The sequence below is a fragment of the Zingiber officinale genome, chromosome 6A, assembly GCF_018446385.1.
Source record: "Zingiber officinale cultivar Zhangliang chromosome 6A, Zo_v1.1, whole genome shotgun sequence".
Taxonomy (NCBI): Eukaryota; Viridiplantae; Streptophyta; class Magnoliopsida; order Zingiberales; family Zingiberaceae; genus Zingiber; species Zingiber officinale.
In genome coordinates this window covers 129,067,288-129,084,087 of record NC_055997.1, presented here as the reverse complement: position 1 = coordinate 129,084,087, position 16,800 = coordinate 129,067,288, and the positions used below count along the sequence as shown (strand labels likewise).

Sequence of the window (16,800 nt, the reverse complement as noted above, 5' to 3'; positions counted from 1 at the left end):
GCCTCAGAGAATTGGCGATTGATGCGCTCGGGGGAGGACTCGGGAGCTTTCCCTTCTCATCCCGCCTTGGCATTTCATCCGAGGAAGATCCTATATCTCTTCGGCGTGGCTCCGTGGGTGCGAAATAAGGCCGATGGAATGCGACGGTCGGAGGTGCTTCCGCCGCCACACGCCGATGTTGCTTCGCTCCGCCGACGGATGCTTTTGTTTTGCTCCACGAGTTTGGCCCTTATCTCGACCGAGCCGAGTTCCTCCTTGAAAGCGTCACGCAGGCCGTCCGCCTCGTCCATTGTCTCTGCCGGATGCGGGAGCGTTCCCACGACGGCGCCAATTGATCTGTCGCAACCAAGAGTCGCCGGGCACGTGGCGCTCTCTGCGATCTTGAGTGCTCCGGTGAACCTGCAACAAACCGGGCCGGGAGGGTTCCGGCGACGGTCCTCCGACCTTCAAGTCAGGTAGGCTATGTATCATGCGTACCTTTGGCGAAGTAATAGCCTCTTTATATAGGACGGAGAAAGAATTGATGCACGCCCATCGAGATGCGTACGTGTCAGCAACCCATACCACGGTATGCACTTGTCAGAGAGCTTACCTGATCCCATACTGCTACAGTGAGAGAATGTTCTTTGATGGGACGGCAGGACCCCCGTTGTCAGGCTAGTCGTATGGCATAGCCATATGACTTGACGGCTGTCAGAAAATGTTCCCATCTTTTACCCACCACCTGTCTGGGGAGCCCGGCCCACCGGGCGGGCGGTGAAAGTCCGGACGCGGTGAAAGTCGTCCGGACGGCCCTGATTCTTTGCGCCGTCCGGGGGGTGCTTCCTTCCGCTCGGTCATTGTGCACTGCTTCATTTGAGCGTCGGAACCCTGGTCTCTACCAGGGTGTCTTTTTACTATCAGATTTCCCTTTTTTCCGAGTCCGGTCGGCTCGCCCCTTTCGGGTGAGCCACTGGACCCTTTGACCTCCCCTCAGCGTTGACTCCTTGTGGGGTTCCGGCTTTTTACCGCCGGATCAATAATAATAATAATAGGAATAAAATATAACTAAATTTTGTTTGGTTCAACCTAGGTAATGCAACAAAAGCTTATTTGTATAAAGGTTTTAATAAATAATCTAGTTTAATATTTTACTGTATTACCCTCAGTTACAAAACTAATCATTAGTAATAATAATAATAATAATAATAATAATAATAATATTATTATTATTATTTAAAATCTATGTTTTTTACTTTTCTTTTTCATGTTTTTCCTTATTTTTCTTTATTTTTATTTTTTTAATTTTTTTTAATTTTTACATTTTTTTATTTTTAAAGTTTTTTTTGTTTTTTTTAAATTTTTTAAAATTTTTTCTATTTTTATGTTTTTTTAATTTATTTAGGTTTTAAAATTATTTTTTATGTTCTTAATTTTTTTTACATTTTTTCTATTTTTATTTTTACATTTAAAATAATTTTTTTATTTTTTTACGTTTTTTTATTTTTTACATTTTAAATTATTTTTTTTATTTTTTTCATTCATTTTTTCTTTACATTTTTCTTTTTTATCACATTTTTCTCTTATTCGAAAATATTTTGAATAAAGAAGATTTTCGTTGATAATCTTGGATGGATAACTAAAATTATCAGGATAACTCCTAACTAAACGCACTCCTAAAGTAAAGTATGACTCTTATCAACAAGGCATGACCTATGAAGATTAACTATCGGTTGTCCGATAATCATACAGTACTTCTGAATATCTTAGAAATTAAAACAAAATGATTAATCGGGTTGGGTAATGTCGAGTTTGGGATGATTGGTTAGATCCACGGAAATTTTCCAGATCATCGGGATAAATCAGTACTCATGTTAGAATGATTCAGCGTCTAGCATCTGTTAATTGCATACCCCATTTAAAGGAAAATGAAACAAGGGGTAAAACATCCATAGAGTGGCGGTTACTTAGGATTAATGAGTTCAAACAACTAGATTGAAGAATACTAATCTAGGCAAAGAAAAACATTTATAAAAAAAAGCTTTTGAAAATTCTAGTACTCTTTAATAAGATAGGAAATTATTTTGAAAATGGAGTATGCCATTTAGTAAATTTCAACTTAGGAGTTTATTTTCTAATAAAATAGGAAAGTTTGTTGTGCTCATTTATAAAATTGTCATGACACATCTAGGGAGATAAATAAGGTGAGTCGAGCTGAGTCGAGTTGAGTTATAGGGTGTTTAAACTTGTTTGATAAGGTAACTGAGTCAAGCCAAGTCGATCTTAAAATGAACTAAGCTTTTGAAATGATTGTTAAAACTTGACTTGATTTATTTTTTAATGAGATTGAGCTTAGTTTATTTAGATATTATCGAGTTCTTAATTTAAGCTTATCTTAAGATTGATCCGAGCTTGATTCGTTTAGATGTTATCAAACTCTAAATTTAAGATTATTTGATTAGTTATTAAACTTGATAACTCAAACTTATTTATTATTTTATTTTTATTATTTATTTAACATATTGATCAGTATTTTTTAATTAATAAATATAATTTATAAATATTATTCATAAATATTATTTATGAATATTATTCCTAAATAATTGAATATTATTCATAAATATTATTTATAAACGTTAACAAATTTTATATATATATATATATATATATATTCAAATTTAACAAATTTTTAAAATTTATTTATTTAATTAATTATATATATATATATATTAAATAAATATAAACAAATTTTGAGCATGTTAAACATCAAACTTATACGCGAATACTCTATAACTTAGACACATCTCTCTTCTAACTTTCCGATCACAGCCCCTAAATATCGACACATCTCTCTTCTAACTTTCCGATAACAGCCTCCAAATATCCACAAGGACCACAGCAGTAAACGAATTAAAAAGGCACGACGCGATCAATGAATCCAGAATCTTCACCTTATGCGTCTCCTTCAAGCCACGGTTCAGGATTTCCATGATGCACTAGTGGACATGGTCGACCAGGTTATACTTTTTACTTTGTTGGGTGGATATGGATGGATGCTCAGTAGACTTATCCGTTACTTGGCCAAAACAGCCCATCACAAGCTTCCTATCCACCGGCTTTGCTTTCGGTTACTTCACCACCAACTGCACGTCGAAAAAAGAACCCCATGAATTGACCTCTCTCCTCACTGCTCTCCCCACTCATCGAAAGCGACCTCTCATCTGTTATTGCTTACCTTCTACTTCTCGCTTCGCATCCATTCCCCGATCTCATTCCCTTAGCTTCCTTCTCCGGTTGCAGTCGGGAGCCATGGACGCGTCTGGATCGAGCTCGGAAGCTCCTCTGGGGAGGCTGCAGAAGCCCGGCCCTTGGCCGCACAGGATCGAGCCTTTCGTCCCCAGGACGGACCACAACCCCCGGGAGCTCAAGTCCTGGGCCAGGCGCACCGGCTTCGATCCAAATCTTTCTGGGGAGACCTCCAGCGTCATCAGCGACCGGGACACCGCCGACGAGCCGCAGGTTCCCGCGAGGTTGGATTTGGAGAATGGCATTCGACGACGCGGGGATGCGTTTCCCAGAAAGGCCGAGATCGAACCAGCGATGGGCCGGGGGAGGATCGGAGCGGAGGACAGGGGGGTCGAGATCGGCCCCGCGCCGGCGAAGGTTGAGAAGGAAAAGAGGAAAGTTACGGTCGAGCCGTTGGGAGTCGGGATTAAGAATGAGAGAAGGGAGGTTGGGAATGAGCTTCTTTTGAGAGTTAAGAGTGATGAGCCGGTGCGTAATGGACACGATAACGGCGCTGCGCCAGTGTTTTCTGTAAAAGCCGACGAAGATCCAAAGGCGGAAGCACGAAAAGATGAAAGGGGAGTAGAGATCGACTTTTCTTCGGACGATCAGGAGCCTGAGGATCCATCAGGATACAAGCAGCCGTCAGATTTTCGATCTACTGTTACCGACAACCCTGGCATTAGTAAGTCAATTTTCTCAACTGACACTACAATAGCTCTAGTCTTAGTTGAATTCCCAGAAATCTGAAGATACAGAACTGGGAACTTCCTATTTTCCATATTGCAACTAGGGAAAACAATCATAATTTAGTTACCTGCCTGGATGATCTCAATTACATAGGTGCCATATGCAAAATCAAAGAATTACACACCAATGGTCTACAAGATCGTCATGTTGATCTAATTACCATATCAAGAATTAATAATCCTGAATTTGACTTCGTGCATTGTGCCTATTTAAGTTAGTGCTAACATGGTATCCAGGCACATTTGACTGCCCTGAGTGTTAACAGTGTGTGTGGTTGTCTTCGCCTTTATAAGATTGCTATGATTGGAAGAGTGGTGGATGTTGAGATTACTTAGTCCCACATTGTCAGTTTCTGTGTGTATGTTTACAAGGGGAAATTGAGTTACTAAAACTGACGAGATGATTTACATTGGAAACCCACTTGGTAATGCAAAAAAAAAAACAAAAGAAAATGATGTGCAATCAAAAGACAGGGTAGATCTTCGGGTCGTATTAGTCTTAATATGATTAACTGCATAAAAAATAATGGATGCGTATAAATTTTCCGGTAATTTGTTGCTCTCGATGCTTAGAAAAGAACTTGGGTTATTGGGAACTCAAAAGTCGACAGAACACTTCACCTTTTTTGCTGAAAAAACCTCAGCCAAACCCCCCCTCCCAATATGAGGCCTATCATAGTCCAAAATGAAATCCCTTCAAAAACTTATATTCATTAGATTCTGGGTTTGCCTCTTGAACGGCATGATTATATTCCCCAGTGGAAGCCCCTTGTTACTTCCACCTAATTCTTGTAAATGAGAACTCCACCAAAGAAGTTGCTTTTCTTGACCTCTTCATGGAACTTCAGATGGTTATCAATATCTCAGCAGCTACTGTAAAGAAATCTAGATGCATAGCATTTGAGTTTTTGACATGTCAAACATGAAATAATTGCATTCATATATGAGGAATGAATAAATTGTTTTTTTAGAATTTGCTTGAATCACATGTATAAAGATGATTGCTAGAGCAAAGAAACCTGTTTCTACTTAGCTAACCAGATGTTTTTCTCGTGAACATTTCTCATTTACTAGTGATGAAGATCCTATATCTTTAGTTTCTATGTTTTGTTTTGTAAAGAATAGATGGAATGCACAAACTCTTCTTAAAATTTACAAGCTGTTGAACTTACCATTTGATTGCTGATTGTCTGGGTTAGTCAAGAATGACTTATTATCTTGTTTGTCATTTTCTTGGTAACATTTATTGGGCATGTGACTGGATCCTCTGTTGTAATATACATATTTCAGCTTGCGCACAACTAACCATTATATGGATCTGTTTACAGCGCTCCTGATGCTTTATGGAATACAACATTACTTATCCTTGGCTGGTTCTCTTGTATTCACCCCTTTGATCATGGTACCAGCCATGGGCGGTACTGATGTAAGACAATTTTTTCAGTGTTTTCCACATTTTACAACAAACCTAACAGATGTAATGTTAGAATTGATAATTTACACTGGCAGGAGGAGACAGCTGCTGTCATTTCTACAATGCTATTAGTTTCTGGCGTTACAACAATAATGCATTCTTATTTTGGTAGTAGGCTTCCACTTGTCCAGGGCAGCTCCTTTGTGTATCTGGCTCCTGCTTTAGTAATCATTAATTCAGAGGAGTACAGAAATCTTAATGAAAATGTGAGTTCCTGCTTCCTTACATCTTCCACTGTTCTAGTTAGATTTCCTATCTAGATTAGCACTATGAATCCTGAATTTTATCATACAAATGTTAGTGTGTGCACTTATGTGCCAAGACACTCCTTATGTATTTTGTGGATAATTATTTAATAAAGGTAAGAATTTATCATTAATTATTTATTTTTCTGTACGTATATGATTAATGATAAAGTCCCACAGATTAATCTGAAAACAATCCTTGATCGGATAGATATCTAGAGGGACATGGATATCTAGATCAACGGAGTATGACTAATATAGATCGAAGGATAGATATCCAAGTTGTACTTGGGGTGCCTTGACCGCTCAAGAGGAGATCACATATTAAGCATCATTGGTTATTCCTCTTATGAGCGAGTGTAACTAATCTTTTGACTTGAGACCTTCATTTATTCTATGCGTGGAGTTATGTTTAATCGAATTGTGATTAATACGGTAGTTGGGTGTATGACAAATAGTGTTGAGTCAATAGAGGATTCATCGCTTTAGGAGTTAACATCTGGATAGAGATATTAGTGACTCAAAATCCATGGTCATGGGAGGAATGATTTATCATTCAAGAGGAGTCTATTATATCTTGGAAATCAAGTAAAACAATTAATTTGGTAATGATGCATAATGTATCGAATTAATTGGGATGTAAGCTTAGATGAAGAGATTGAATTACACAATAATCGGTTCATAGTAAAGAAGAGAGAATTCGAATAGCTATAATCATGATGATTAATGGAGAATTCGAAGAGTCATCATAATGATAATTAATGAAGAATTTGAAGAGTTATCATAATGAAGGTCATAAATGAAGAATTTATAGAGCCTATAACTCTTCATCTTCCTTATTAATGAAGATCATAAATGATGAATTAATTGAAGGCTTAACTCTTCGTATTCCTTGGAAGCTATAAATAGCGGAAAGATTCAACATTTCTCCTTCGTCAACTTCGTCTTCCACCGGAAGAGATCGGTAGTGCTTCCAAGACTTTGTCGATCCAAGTGGCTAGCACCTAACGGATCGTATCAAGTTCGTGATCTAGTGCGCGTGGATACCGCTAGAGGAGTCACACGTGGGGCTCTTATTTGTCTATCTGTCTGTGATATCATTCACACTTATCGAGGACTCGAGGTATGCTTTATATTATTTTTGTGTAAAACTATATGTACCACGAAAGATCCATGTTCAATATATGTCTTCCGCTGCGCTCCGAACCCAACAACAAATAGATTGTGGTCTTGATTTAATTGGTTTTCATTTAATCTGATTCAAATCACGTTGTTTAATTTGGTATTTGGCTGATTACTTGGTTCAATCAATGCAGAAGTTAAATGTTGCCCTCAATAAGAAAAAGTATGTCAAATTTTTGGCTGAATGCTGGAAGTTAGTTTACATGTCTAATATTGCATTTTCTCTGTTCTATCGTTTGATTATCATTGAAATCTCTTTGATTAAATGCAGAAGTTTAAGCATATAATGAGAGAATTGCAAGGGGCTGTAGTTGTTGGTTCAGTTTTCCAAGCTGTTTTGGGATATAGTGGCCTCATGTCACTTCTTCTAAGGTATTTTAAAGACTGCTCCACTGCTAAATTTCTATTTCGTGTGTTTCTTTTAGTATTAGGGTTGTGTCGCCCATTACTGGTTGATCTGGTAAATACTTTTAAATCAGAATTACATTTAATTTATTAATTTAAAATCTAAATTTAATTTTATTAATTAATAGAAGGAGTTAACCAATTAAATCAAATTCTTAATTTCAATTTATTAACTATAAATCTACATTTTAATTTAATTTTAGTATAATTAATTAAAATCAATTTAATTTTAGTAAAATTAATTAAAATCAATTTAAAAAATTAATAAAATTATTTAATTTAGTTTAACTACATTAGTTAAATTTAAACTAGCTTTAGTTATTCAAATTAATTAATTAATGTTAATTATTTAAATTTAATATTATTTTAAGTATTAATTAATTAATAATCAAGTATTAATAATCAAATTTAAATCTTTGAATCATTAGTAATAATTAAATTTATGTATTAAATTAATCATTGGTGCAATGGTACAGCTGCCCCATTATTAATGTGTAATGTTGTTGTCGTGTGATCTAGATGCAGGGTTTTCAATAGCGACGAATAGTGCGCTATCGTGCGCTATGATCAGCGAACGCTGCAGAGCGTTCACTGATTAGCGATTGCCCCGAATAACCGACGCTATTCGGGACAAAAGCGTCGATAGCACACATAGCGTGCGCTATCGTGACTTAGTGACCCATAGCGGATGCTATAATTGCTTACAAAATAGCTAGGGCAAAGGCGAGGAGGCAAAGACGAGTGGAATCGTGACCGTCGAGAAGATAGGGCAGAGGCGATAGGTGACTAACGACGGGCGATTGGCGAGCGGCGAGTGGCGAGCGGTAAACTGTGAGCGGCAGCGAGGGACAGCGATTGGAGATTTGGAGGTCAACTTTCTCCTTCCTTTCGTTTTCTTTGTTTAGTTTTTTCTTTTCGTTTTTTATTTCTCGAAGTAGCAAAAGCGATTTCGCGATTTCCAGAAGTCGAGCATCTGGATCGATCGAGTGATCGATTGAGATTCTTCCTGTTCGAACAAAAAGGATCTAGATCGATCATTCGATCGATCCAGGGCATCTGGATCGATCACTGGATCGATCCAGATCTTGGATCGATCACTGGATCGAATCGATCGATCCAGATCCTTTCTGTTCGAACAAAAAGGATTTGGATCGATCACTGGATCGATTCAGACCCTGGATCGATCACTAGATCGTTCTAGATCCTTTCTGTTCGAACAGAAAGGATCTCGATTGATCACAGGATCAATCAAGATTCCTTAGATCGATCCAATGATCAATCCAGATGCCCTGGATTGATTCTCATTTTTTTGCTGATTTGTTTCTAATTAATTAATTATTTGTTCTGATTTTTTTTCTTTTGTTTTTTTAGGATTTTGATTATCTAGTTAGAATTTGCAATGTCTATAAATTTGTCAAAAAAAGATAAAAAAGATATTGATTAGAAGTATTGTTATCAAGATGAGGGGGAAAAATCTATTCGGTGCAAATTTTGTCATCATATATCGAATGGAGGGATTACTCACTTGAAGGAACATTTAGCTCAAACTCTTAAAGGGGTTTCACCTTATGTTAGTGTTCCGGATGATATTAAGAAAGAAATTAGAGAATCACTTGACAAAATTAGAGCATCTAAAAGCAAACAAACCGAATTGTTACGAGAGATTGGTGAGGGTCCCTAGAGTATGAGTATGCAATCATCAAAAGTTGGAAGTGTAGGGAGAAATTCAATCGGATGTTCTGGTAGTGGTGAATCAAAAGGTAAAGGTACTCTTCATGGGTTTGTTAGTTCCGAACCTAGACAAACAATCCTAAATTCGGCATACAAAAAAGATTTGCTTGTTGATATGAAGCTAGAGTTGGTCTTTTTATTTACTCTGTTGCACTTCCGTTTAATGTTGTGAATGATCCTTATTGGTTGCCTATGGTTGAGGGTATTGCGGAATATGGAAGAGGGTTCAAGCCTCCTTTAATGCATGAGTTAAGAACTTGGATACTTAAAGATGAGGTTGATGGCATCAACCTAATATATGAGGAGCATAAAAAGGCATGGAAAAAATATGGTTGCATTATTATATCCGATGGTTGGACGGATGGAAAGAATAGAAGTTTGATCAATTTTTTGGTAAACAGTCTCGCCGACACTTTCTTTTTGAAATCTATTGATACATCAACTTCTATTAAAAATGGGGAATTGATCTTTAAATATCTTGATGATGTTGTTTATGAGGTGGGAGAGGAAAATGTGATTCAAATTGTCACGGATAATGCTTCGAATTGCATTAAGGCGGGGGAAAAAATTGAGACTAGACACAAAATTTGGTGGACACCTTGTGCGGCACATTGCATTGATCTAATGTTGGAGGATATTATAAAGTTGAAGATTTTTTCTGACACAATTGAGCATGCTAAAATGGTTGTGAAGTTCCTTTATGGTCATGGGACTATACTTTCTTTGATGAGAAAGTATACAAACAGTAAAGAAATTCTCCGTCCCGCTGTTACTCGTTTTGCTACTTCATTTCTCACTCTTCAGAGTATGTATAAGGTTAAAAGGTCACTTGAACAAATGTTTGCTTCCGAAGATTGGGTTAGTTCACCACTATCTCAAATAACTCAGGGGAAGGTCGTGAAGAGAATTGTTGTTAATGATCCCAACTTTTGGCCACATGTTGCATTTTGTGTTAAGAGTGTTGTTCCTCTTGTAAGTGTGTTAAGGGAAGTTGATTCGAAGGAGAGATCGGCTATATTTATGAACTTATGGATAAGGCAAAAGAGACAATAAAATTTAATTGTGGGGGAGTTAACAGAAAATACAGGTCCATTTGGAAAAAAATTGATTCACGATGGACTCCACAACTTCATCATCCTCTACACGCGACCGGGTATTATTTGAACCCGCAATTGCGTTATAAAGAAAGATTTTCTGATTGCGATGAAGTTAGAGATGGATTGTATACTTACATGGATAGGATGTTGTCTTCTGATGATCGTCTTAAAGCGGACATCCAATTGGACTTGTATAACAAAGCTGAAGGAGAATTTGAAACTCCAATAGCAAAACGAACAAGAATGTTGCGAACTTCAGGTAAAATTTTCTTCTTGTAACTGTTCTTGTAAAATTATACTAGCATTCGTATTTTAAAATTATATACATTCTTGTAATCTTTTTTATGTTATTACTTATTAGTCTCGTGGTGGAAACGTTTTGGAAGTAAGACACCTGAGCTTACTACATTTGCAATTCGAGTGCTTGGTCTCACTTGTAGTGCTTCGGGATGTGAAAGAAATTGGAGCACTTTTGAATCGGTGAGTATTCTAAGTTTCTAACTCTACTTAAATTTTAATTGTTTTATAATTTTCATGTCATTGTTTAATTTTTTATATATGTTTTCTTCTTTGTAATATTAGATTCATACAAATAAGAGAAATAGGCTTGAACATGCAAAGTTGAATACGTTGGTGTTTGTGAAATATAACTTTAAGCTTAGGGAGAGAAGCATTAGGAGGAGAGACAAGATTGATCCCATTGTAGTTGATGAAATTAATTCGGATGATGAATAGATAATTGAGAAAGAAGGTCCAGTCCTCCTCGTAACTACTAAATAGTTTGAAGATGATGAATTATTTGAAAGTGATCCTATTGTGAGTGTGTCGTCGACTACCTTTGAAAGTCTTTTCGACTCAGATAAGCGAGTCGAAGATGTTGAGGATATAGTTGAAGTTCCTCCTATGAATTCAAAAAAAAGAGTTGTTGAAAATTCAAGTAAGCACTAAGCATATGCAAATTATTTACTTATATCTACTTCACCTATGATTGATTTTTAAATGTCGTATCTCTTATATAATAGGTGGAAGCAAAGACAAACAAGCAAGGTTGAGTCTTGTTGATGTGGAAGATAATCATCTTGATGCTGAAAATTATGGTGGAGTAATTCCAACAACTTTTGATAGTGGAAATTTTCCAACAATATACACTACTGATGATGATAGTGATATCGAGTTGGATGATACTGATTATTTTTAGGTTATGTTCATTTTAATTATAAGACTTTTTAAATTGTTGTTATGTGATATTTTGACATATAATGAATTATTATGATTAATTTTAGGTTATGTTATTTTTATTTTACTTATATAAGTATATATTTTTTTTAAATTTAAACATTGACGTGCACGAAAAGCTTGTGCTATGCGCTTCGCTATTTACACTACACGATGACAAGACAAAAACGTTATGAATCAACGCTACACGATTTAAAACACTGTCTAGAGGTCATGAGTTTGAGTCTCAGAAACAACCTCTTGCAAAGTAAAGTAAGGTTGTGTACAATAGACCTTTCCTCGACACCCTGTATTGGCGGGGACTTCATACTAGGTTGCCCTTTAGTAAATTAATCATTGGTTAATTATATATTACTTTCATGAATCTAATTAACTACTAAATAAATAAATACATGATTATTTTTCTCCAAATGAGACACGCAACCAAAAGATGCTCGGCTTCTAGGTTGGCCATCGCACGCGCTTCCTGATTTACCCTGTGGCTGGTGAAAAATTTCCGTGGGGCCGAACCAATCACCCAGAGATGGTCAATGAGACTGATTGGGTTTATCAATATCATGAGTTTTCTCTAGAATCAGAATTAGTTCTTCCTCCACATTTACCAACTTCACCTTCTCCACTTTCTTCTAATATTTTATCTAGCCAAGGATTGTCTTGATTATCTAATAGTCCATCTTTTATTTCTCTAATCCAAGGCACTTGAGGATCTTTATGATGAAAATTGCATCTTAATCAATTAGTTGATCTTCTTTGGCTCCTTTTCTTCTAGTATATCTCTCTTCTTTTAGCATGCCTCCCTCTTAGCCTTGTTGTAATACTGGAATACCAACTTCTCTAATTTTTCAAATGTCAATTTGTTTCTTGTATGAATGCGATCAAATGTCCTCCAATTTCTTTCACACTGAGAGACTGAGACATATTCTGCTCTTCTCCTTAGTGAATATTGACAATGTCTTGTATAATTCCTTGTCAAGCATCCTCTCCTGCTTGACTTATCTGAGCTGCTGTTTCCCTATCATTCTGCAGGTTAATAAATCCAGTAGTAGTTGCTCCAACAGTGGCTGCAGTAGGATTGGCATATTTCAGCTATGCATTTCCTCAAGCTGGAAATTGTGTGGAGATTAGCATTCCTTTGATTTTATTGATTCTTATTTTTACACTGGTAAGAATTATGAAGCACTTTTTGGTAATTGGATCATTAGCTTGCCCCTTGTAAGGATTAAGCATCCTTTTGACATTCTTTTATGATTCTAATAGATATTTATGTAGAACGATCATGAATTGTTGTCTTCCTCATGTATGCAGTACCTCAGACGATTATCTTTATTTGGGAACCATTTATTCTTAATTTATGCGGTATCACCTTTTTTGCTACTCTTTTATTTTCATTTCCTTGAATACGCCTTGACACCACCTGATACAAAAGCTTGGATTCTTTGTCTAGGTTCCATTTTGTGTTGCCATTGTATGGGCATATGCATTCTTTCTGACAGCAGGAGGAGTTTACAACTACAAGGGTTGCAATTCAAATGTGCCAAGTTCTAACATTTTAACAGATGGATGTAGAAAACATGTGACTATAATGAAGCATTGTCGAACTGATGTTTCTAATGCCTGGAAAACAGCTGCTTGGGTCAGGGTTCCTTATCCATTCCAGTGGGGCTCTCCCACCTTTCATTTCAAGACATCATTTATCATGGTCATTATATCACTTGTTGCATCAGTTGACTCGGTAAGTGGTTTTCCTATTAATTACGTTAGAAAAACTTGTCTAGAAGGTTCAAATTTGTTGACTATCCAAACATGAACAATTTGTTCTTTACAAAAGGGTGTATGCAAGAGAGACTGAAGCTGCAAAGATTTCCTGTTGCTTTCTGACAGATTCCTATAACCAATGTGCTACTTAAATTTTTGATTATTCTATATTTCATCCAGATTGGCTCATACCATGCCACATCATTATTAGTGAACTTAAAGCCTCCAACTCCTGGAATTGTCAGCAGGGGAATAGGCATGGAAGGGTTGGCAAGTATACTAGCCGGACTATGGGGAACTGGAACTGGATCAGTGACACTGACTGAGAATATACACACTCTTGATGCAACTAAAATGGCTTCCCAAAAGGCACTGGAACTTGGAGCAGTACCATTAATTCTGTTCTCATTTGTAGGTAAGGAAGCTTTCTGTTGAAAAAAAAAATAAATCAAACGATGGTCAAATGCAAGTATTTTAGTTTCCGTTCCATGCTAATAACTAAAAGTTTAATAAGTGTATTTGTCCTAATCATTTGTTGTGGCTATATGATTCTTGTCCCTTCAATAAACTCTATGTAAGGCTATATCACTGATAATTATTCCTGGACATTGACATTAAATGGACAAGCGGACTAGAATCATGCTTGTATTTCTTGCCAATATTCTGATTTTATTTCTCCCTCTCTTTGACAGGAAAAGTTGGTGCTCTCCTAGCTTCTATTCCGCTTGCTTTGGTTGCTTCTGTTCTATGCTTTACATGGGCTTTAATAGTTGCACTTGGCCTTTCTACTTTGCAATATACTCAAACAAGAAGTTCAAGGAATATAATCATTGTTGGATTCACCTTATTTATCTCTCTATCAGTCCCTGCATATTTTCAACACTATGAACCAAATTCAATTCTCATTTTGCCAAGCTATCTTTTGCCTTACGGAGCAGCATCAAGTGGACCAGTCCATACAAGCAGCGAGGGGGTAAGTTTGCAATCCCTTTGATTGTCTATACACAGAGCACTATTATTGAACTAGTGGTTCTGAGCACCATTTCACACCTCATTGTGATACAAGTTGTTTCAATTTGTTAGATTACTTGATCTGAACGGAGAAATTTTAGTGACAACAGTTAGTTTAAAATACAGAAAAGTTATTGAATTTGGATAAGGATTCAATGGTCTTAACCAATTTTTTGTTTTGAATCATATCAATCTTAATAACTATGTTGCTTTTTTCCAAAAGACGCCATTTTTTTTCCCAAATTCTATCAGAAGTGATTGGATTTTTAAATCCTACCCATTTCCTTTGCTACATACCTGTGTACCTATATTTAATTGACTAAAATGTATGGCATTTGATAACATTCTACGTAGAAATGTAAGTATATTTCCTCTTCCTTCAAGCACAAAACTTGGGTATCTAATTCTTCAATATCTTTCTAATTACCTTATAGTTGCCATTATTTTCTTTTCAGAGTTGGTATCAAACAAGCTTCCAGTTCATCCATTTACTTGTATTCAAGTAGATTGGTTGGCATGGGATCGTCATTTTCTTAAACTGCTTGAGTGGGAGTTTTCCAAGTGGCAATTAGATAAAATTGGAGCATGGGAAATTCCATTTTATGCTTCAGTTTCATCTCTAACTTGGTTCATAATTTTTGCAGTTCAATTTTGCTCTGAATGCTCTTTTATCTCTTAACATGGTGGTCGCACTCATCGTGGCATTCATACTCGACAACACAGTTCCTGGTAGCAAGCAGGAAAGAGGGGTATACATATGGTCAGACAGAGGTACACTAGACTTCGATTCGGCTTCTCTTGAACCATATGCTTTGCCAGCAAATGTTAGACCCTTGTTCAGATGGGCTAAATGGGTTGGTTAATGACTTGATATCTGAGAAGTTTTATCAGCCTTTCTCCGGGTATCTCATTACTCCAGATTCTTACAACATGAGCATATTTATGCCGTTCTTCCAGACAAGCTGGGAATGGATATGGATTCTTGTTTCCTAATACAAGACTAGCTGTTTGAACAACAAGTTTCACATGACAGTTGTAAATGAAAAAGGTTAAGACAAAAGAGAGATTGAAAGCACGATTGTATTGATTTTTATCTATGGTTTATTTTTCAAATTTTCTTTTTGTTCAAAGAAATTATTAATCGGTCTTTGATAGTAATGTTGTAATAGAGTGGATAATTAGAGTAATAAATGATATCGTTCATCCCAAGCTGTTTAGTATCATTGATCCTATAACAAGATATAGACAGATAAATTATAAAGGTATTTTATTCTAACACAGCGGTCCTTCACATAAAAAAAATTAGACATCTAACTAAATATGTTATATCCGTTGAAAATGGATCCTCAAATCTATTGGAGTAATAGATGGAGTGGATAATGATGTTTGTTATGCATAATGATCTTTATTATTTAGGCGATATTAAACAACTCAGGAATACACTCTCCCAATTATAAATCAACTCCTCCCAATTTAAATCAAAATCTACGGTACAAACTGTAGGCAAGTAAGCACTACACTCTCTTGTTCCTCTATGGATGGACTTGAACATTTTTACGGAAGGAATGTAAAACTGGATCTCCTTCCTCCAAAATAAGCACGAGACATCTAAGACGTTTTTTAATGATAAAAAAAAAAATCGACGAGTTACCGAACCACATACCTGATTTTACATATTACTCAAAAAAACTGTATCCATTTTAGAATGGATCAAGTCACACATCCTTTCTCATTTTTTTTTTCTCATACTATCCATCTTCTTTTTTAAAACTTAATCTCCTAGCTCTTCTCTTTCATCTCTACTTCCTCCCTTGTCAGAGCACCATCTATGGTTCTTCGTCATCGTTCCTTCACCTCACCCAACAACACAAAAAGACACCGTAAATTTGCGACGGTTTGAGATTAAGATCGAGCTTTGAACCGATTCATGGTGACCAACTCCGTTGATTTTAAAAGGGGCACCGGCGTGATCTTTCCTCACCATTTCATATCAACTCCATTCACTCTCTTTTCATGATCCCATGTTGTTGCGTTGTGTTGTGTTGCATTTATTTATTTATTTATTTATTTTTCAACATTTGGCCTCTTTAAGTTAGCAATAGGAGCGGAGCTAGAATATTGATTCAGTGTAGATAACAATATAATATAATTAATATAATAAAAAATAAAATATTATAATTATAAAATACCATAAAATAATTATCTTACAATTTCTTTTTGAATATTAATATTTTGAAACTTTTGTATGATAACTTCATTATTAACGGATATAAATATATTTTTCTTTTTATATACAAAAAATTATAATTCATCTTAGTACTCAACGTGTGAAGATATCATCCATTTTGAGAACAAATGAATCCCAACCATTAACTCTCATACTTTGGAGTTGGTATTTGCATATTTATACCAATCTATTGTATTCACAATATCCTGATCTTTCTTTTCTAATGTCAATTCATTTGAAATCCTCAAGATATGTTACATCAAGTGTAGATTAAATATAAAATTAAATAAAAATATTGACTCTAATAAATTAAATATTTCAGTTTTTAATCAAGAGAACTATGAATATCATTTGTGAAGCATGTTTGGAGCTTGTGTCATTTGTTTGTCCTTGCATTGCATGTAGAAGATTACAGCATCGTTGA

The 16,800-nt window shown here is 36.0% G+C and overlaps 1 protein-coding gene across 3 annotated transcripts; it reads left to right on the top strand.

Annotated features, from left to right (window-relative positions):
* Window positions 1-3,162: 3,162 nt before the first annotated feature.
* On the top strand, window positions 3,163-15,279 carry LOC121998056 (nucleobase-ascorbate transporter 11-like). 3 transcript variants are annotated; one of them, XM_042552791.1, is made up of 10 exons: window positions 3,163-3,949; window positions 5,342-5,439; window positions 5,523-5,693; window positions 7,186-7,286; window positions 12,410-12,545; window positions 12,689-12,739; window positions 12,828-13,115; window positions 13,319-13,553; window positions 13,831-14,111; window positions 14,605-14,816. In XM_042552791.1, the coding sequence occupies exons 1-10, from the start codon at window positions 3,289-3,291 to the stop codon at window positions 14,653-14,655; spliced, it is 2,073 nt and encodes a 690-aa protein (XP_042408725.1). In that variant the 5' UTR covers window positions 3,163-3,288; the 3' UTR covers window positions 14,656-14,816. The 3 variants fall into 3 exon arrangements, with proteins under 3 accessions (XP_042408725.1, XP_042408724.1, XP_042408726.1); XM_042552790.1 differs by having other exon boundaries at window positions 3,167-3,949; window positions 14,794-15,279; XM_042552792.1 differs by lacking the exons at window positions 7,186-7,286; window positions 12,410-12,545; window positions 12,689-12,739 and having other exon boundaries at window positions 3,169-3,949; window positions 14,794-15,279.
* The last annotated feature ends 1,521 nt before the right edge of the window (window positions 15,280-16,800 follow it).

Bases quoted from the DNA above. Each gene is read 5' to 3' on its own strand.
- LOC121998056 (XM_042552790.1), top strand. From the start codon at position 3,289: ATGGACGCGTCTGGATCGAGCTCGGAAGCTCCTCTGGGGAGGCTGCAG. The intron at 5,440-5,522 runs GTAAGACAATTT...TTACACTGGCAG, and splicing joins CAGCCATGGGCGGTACTGAT to GAGGAGACAGCTGCTGTCAT. The intron at 7,287-12,409 runs GTATTTTAAAGA...ATCATTCTGCAG, and splicing joins CTCATGTCACTTCTTCTAAG to GTTAATAAATCCAGTAGTAG.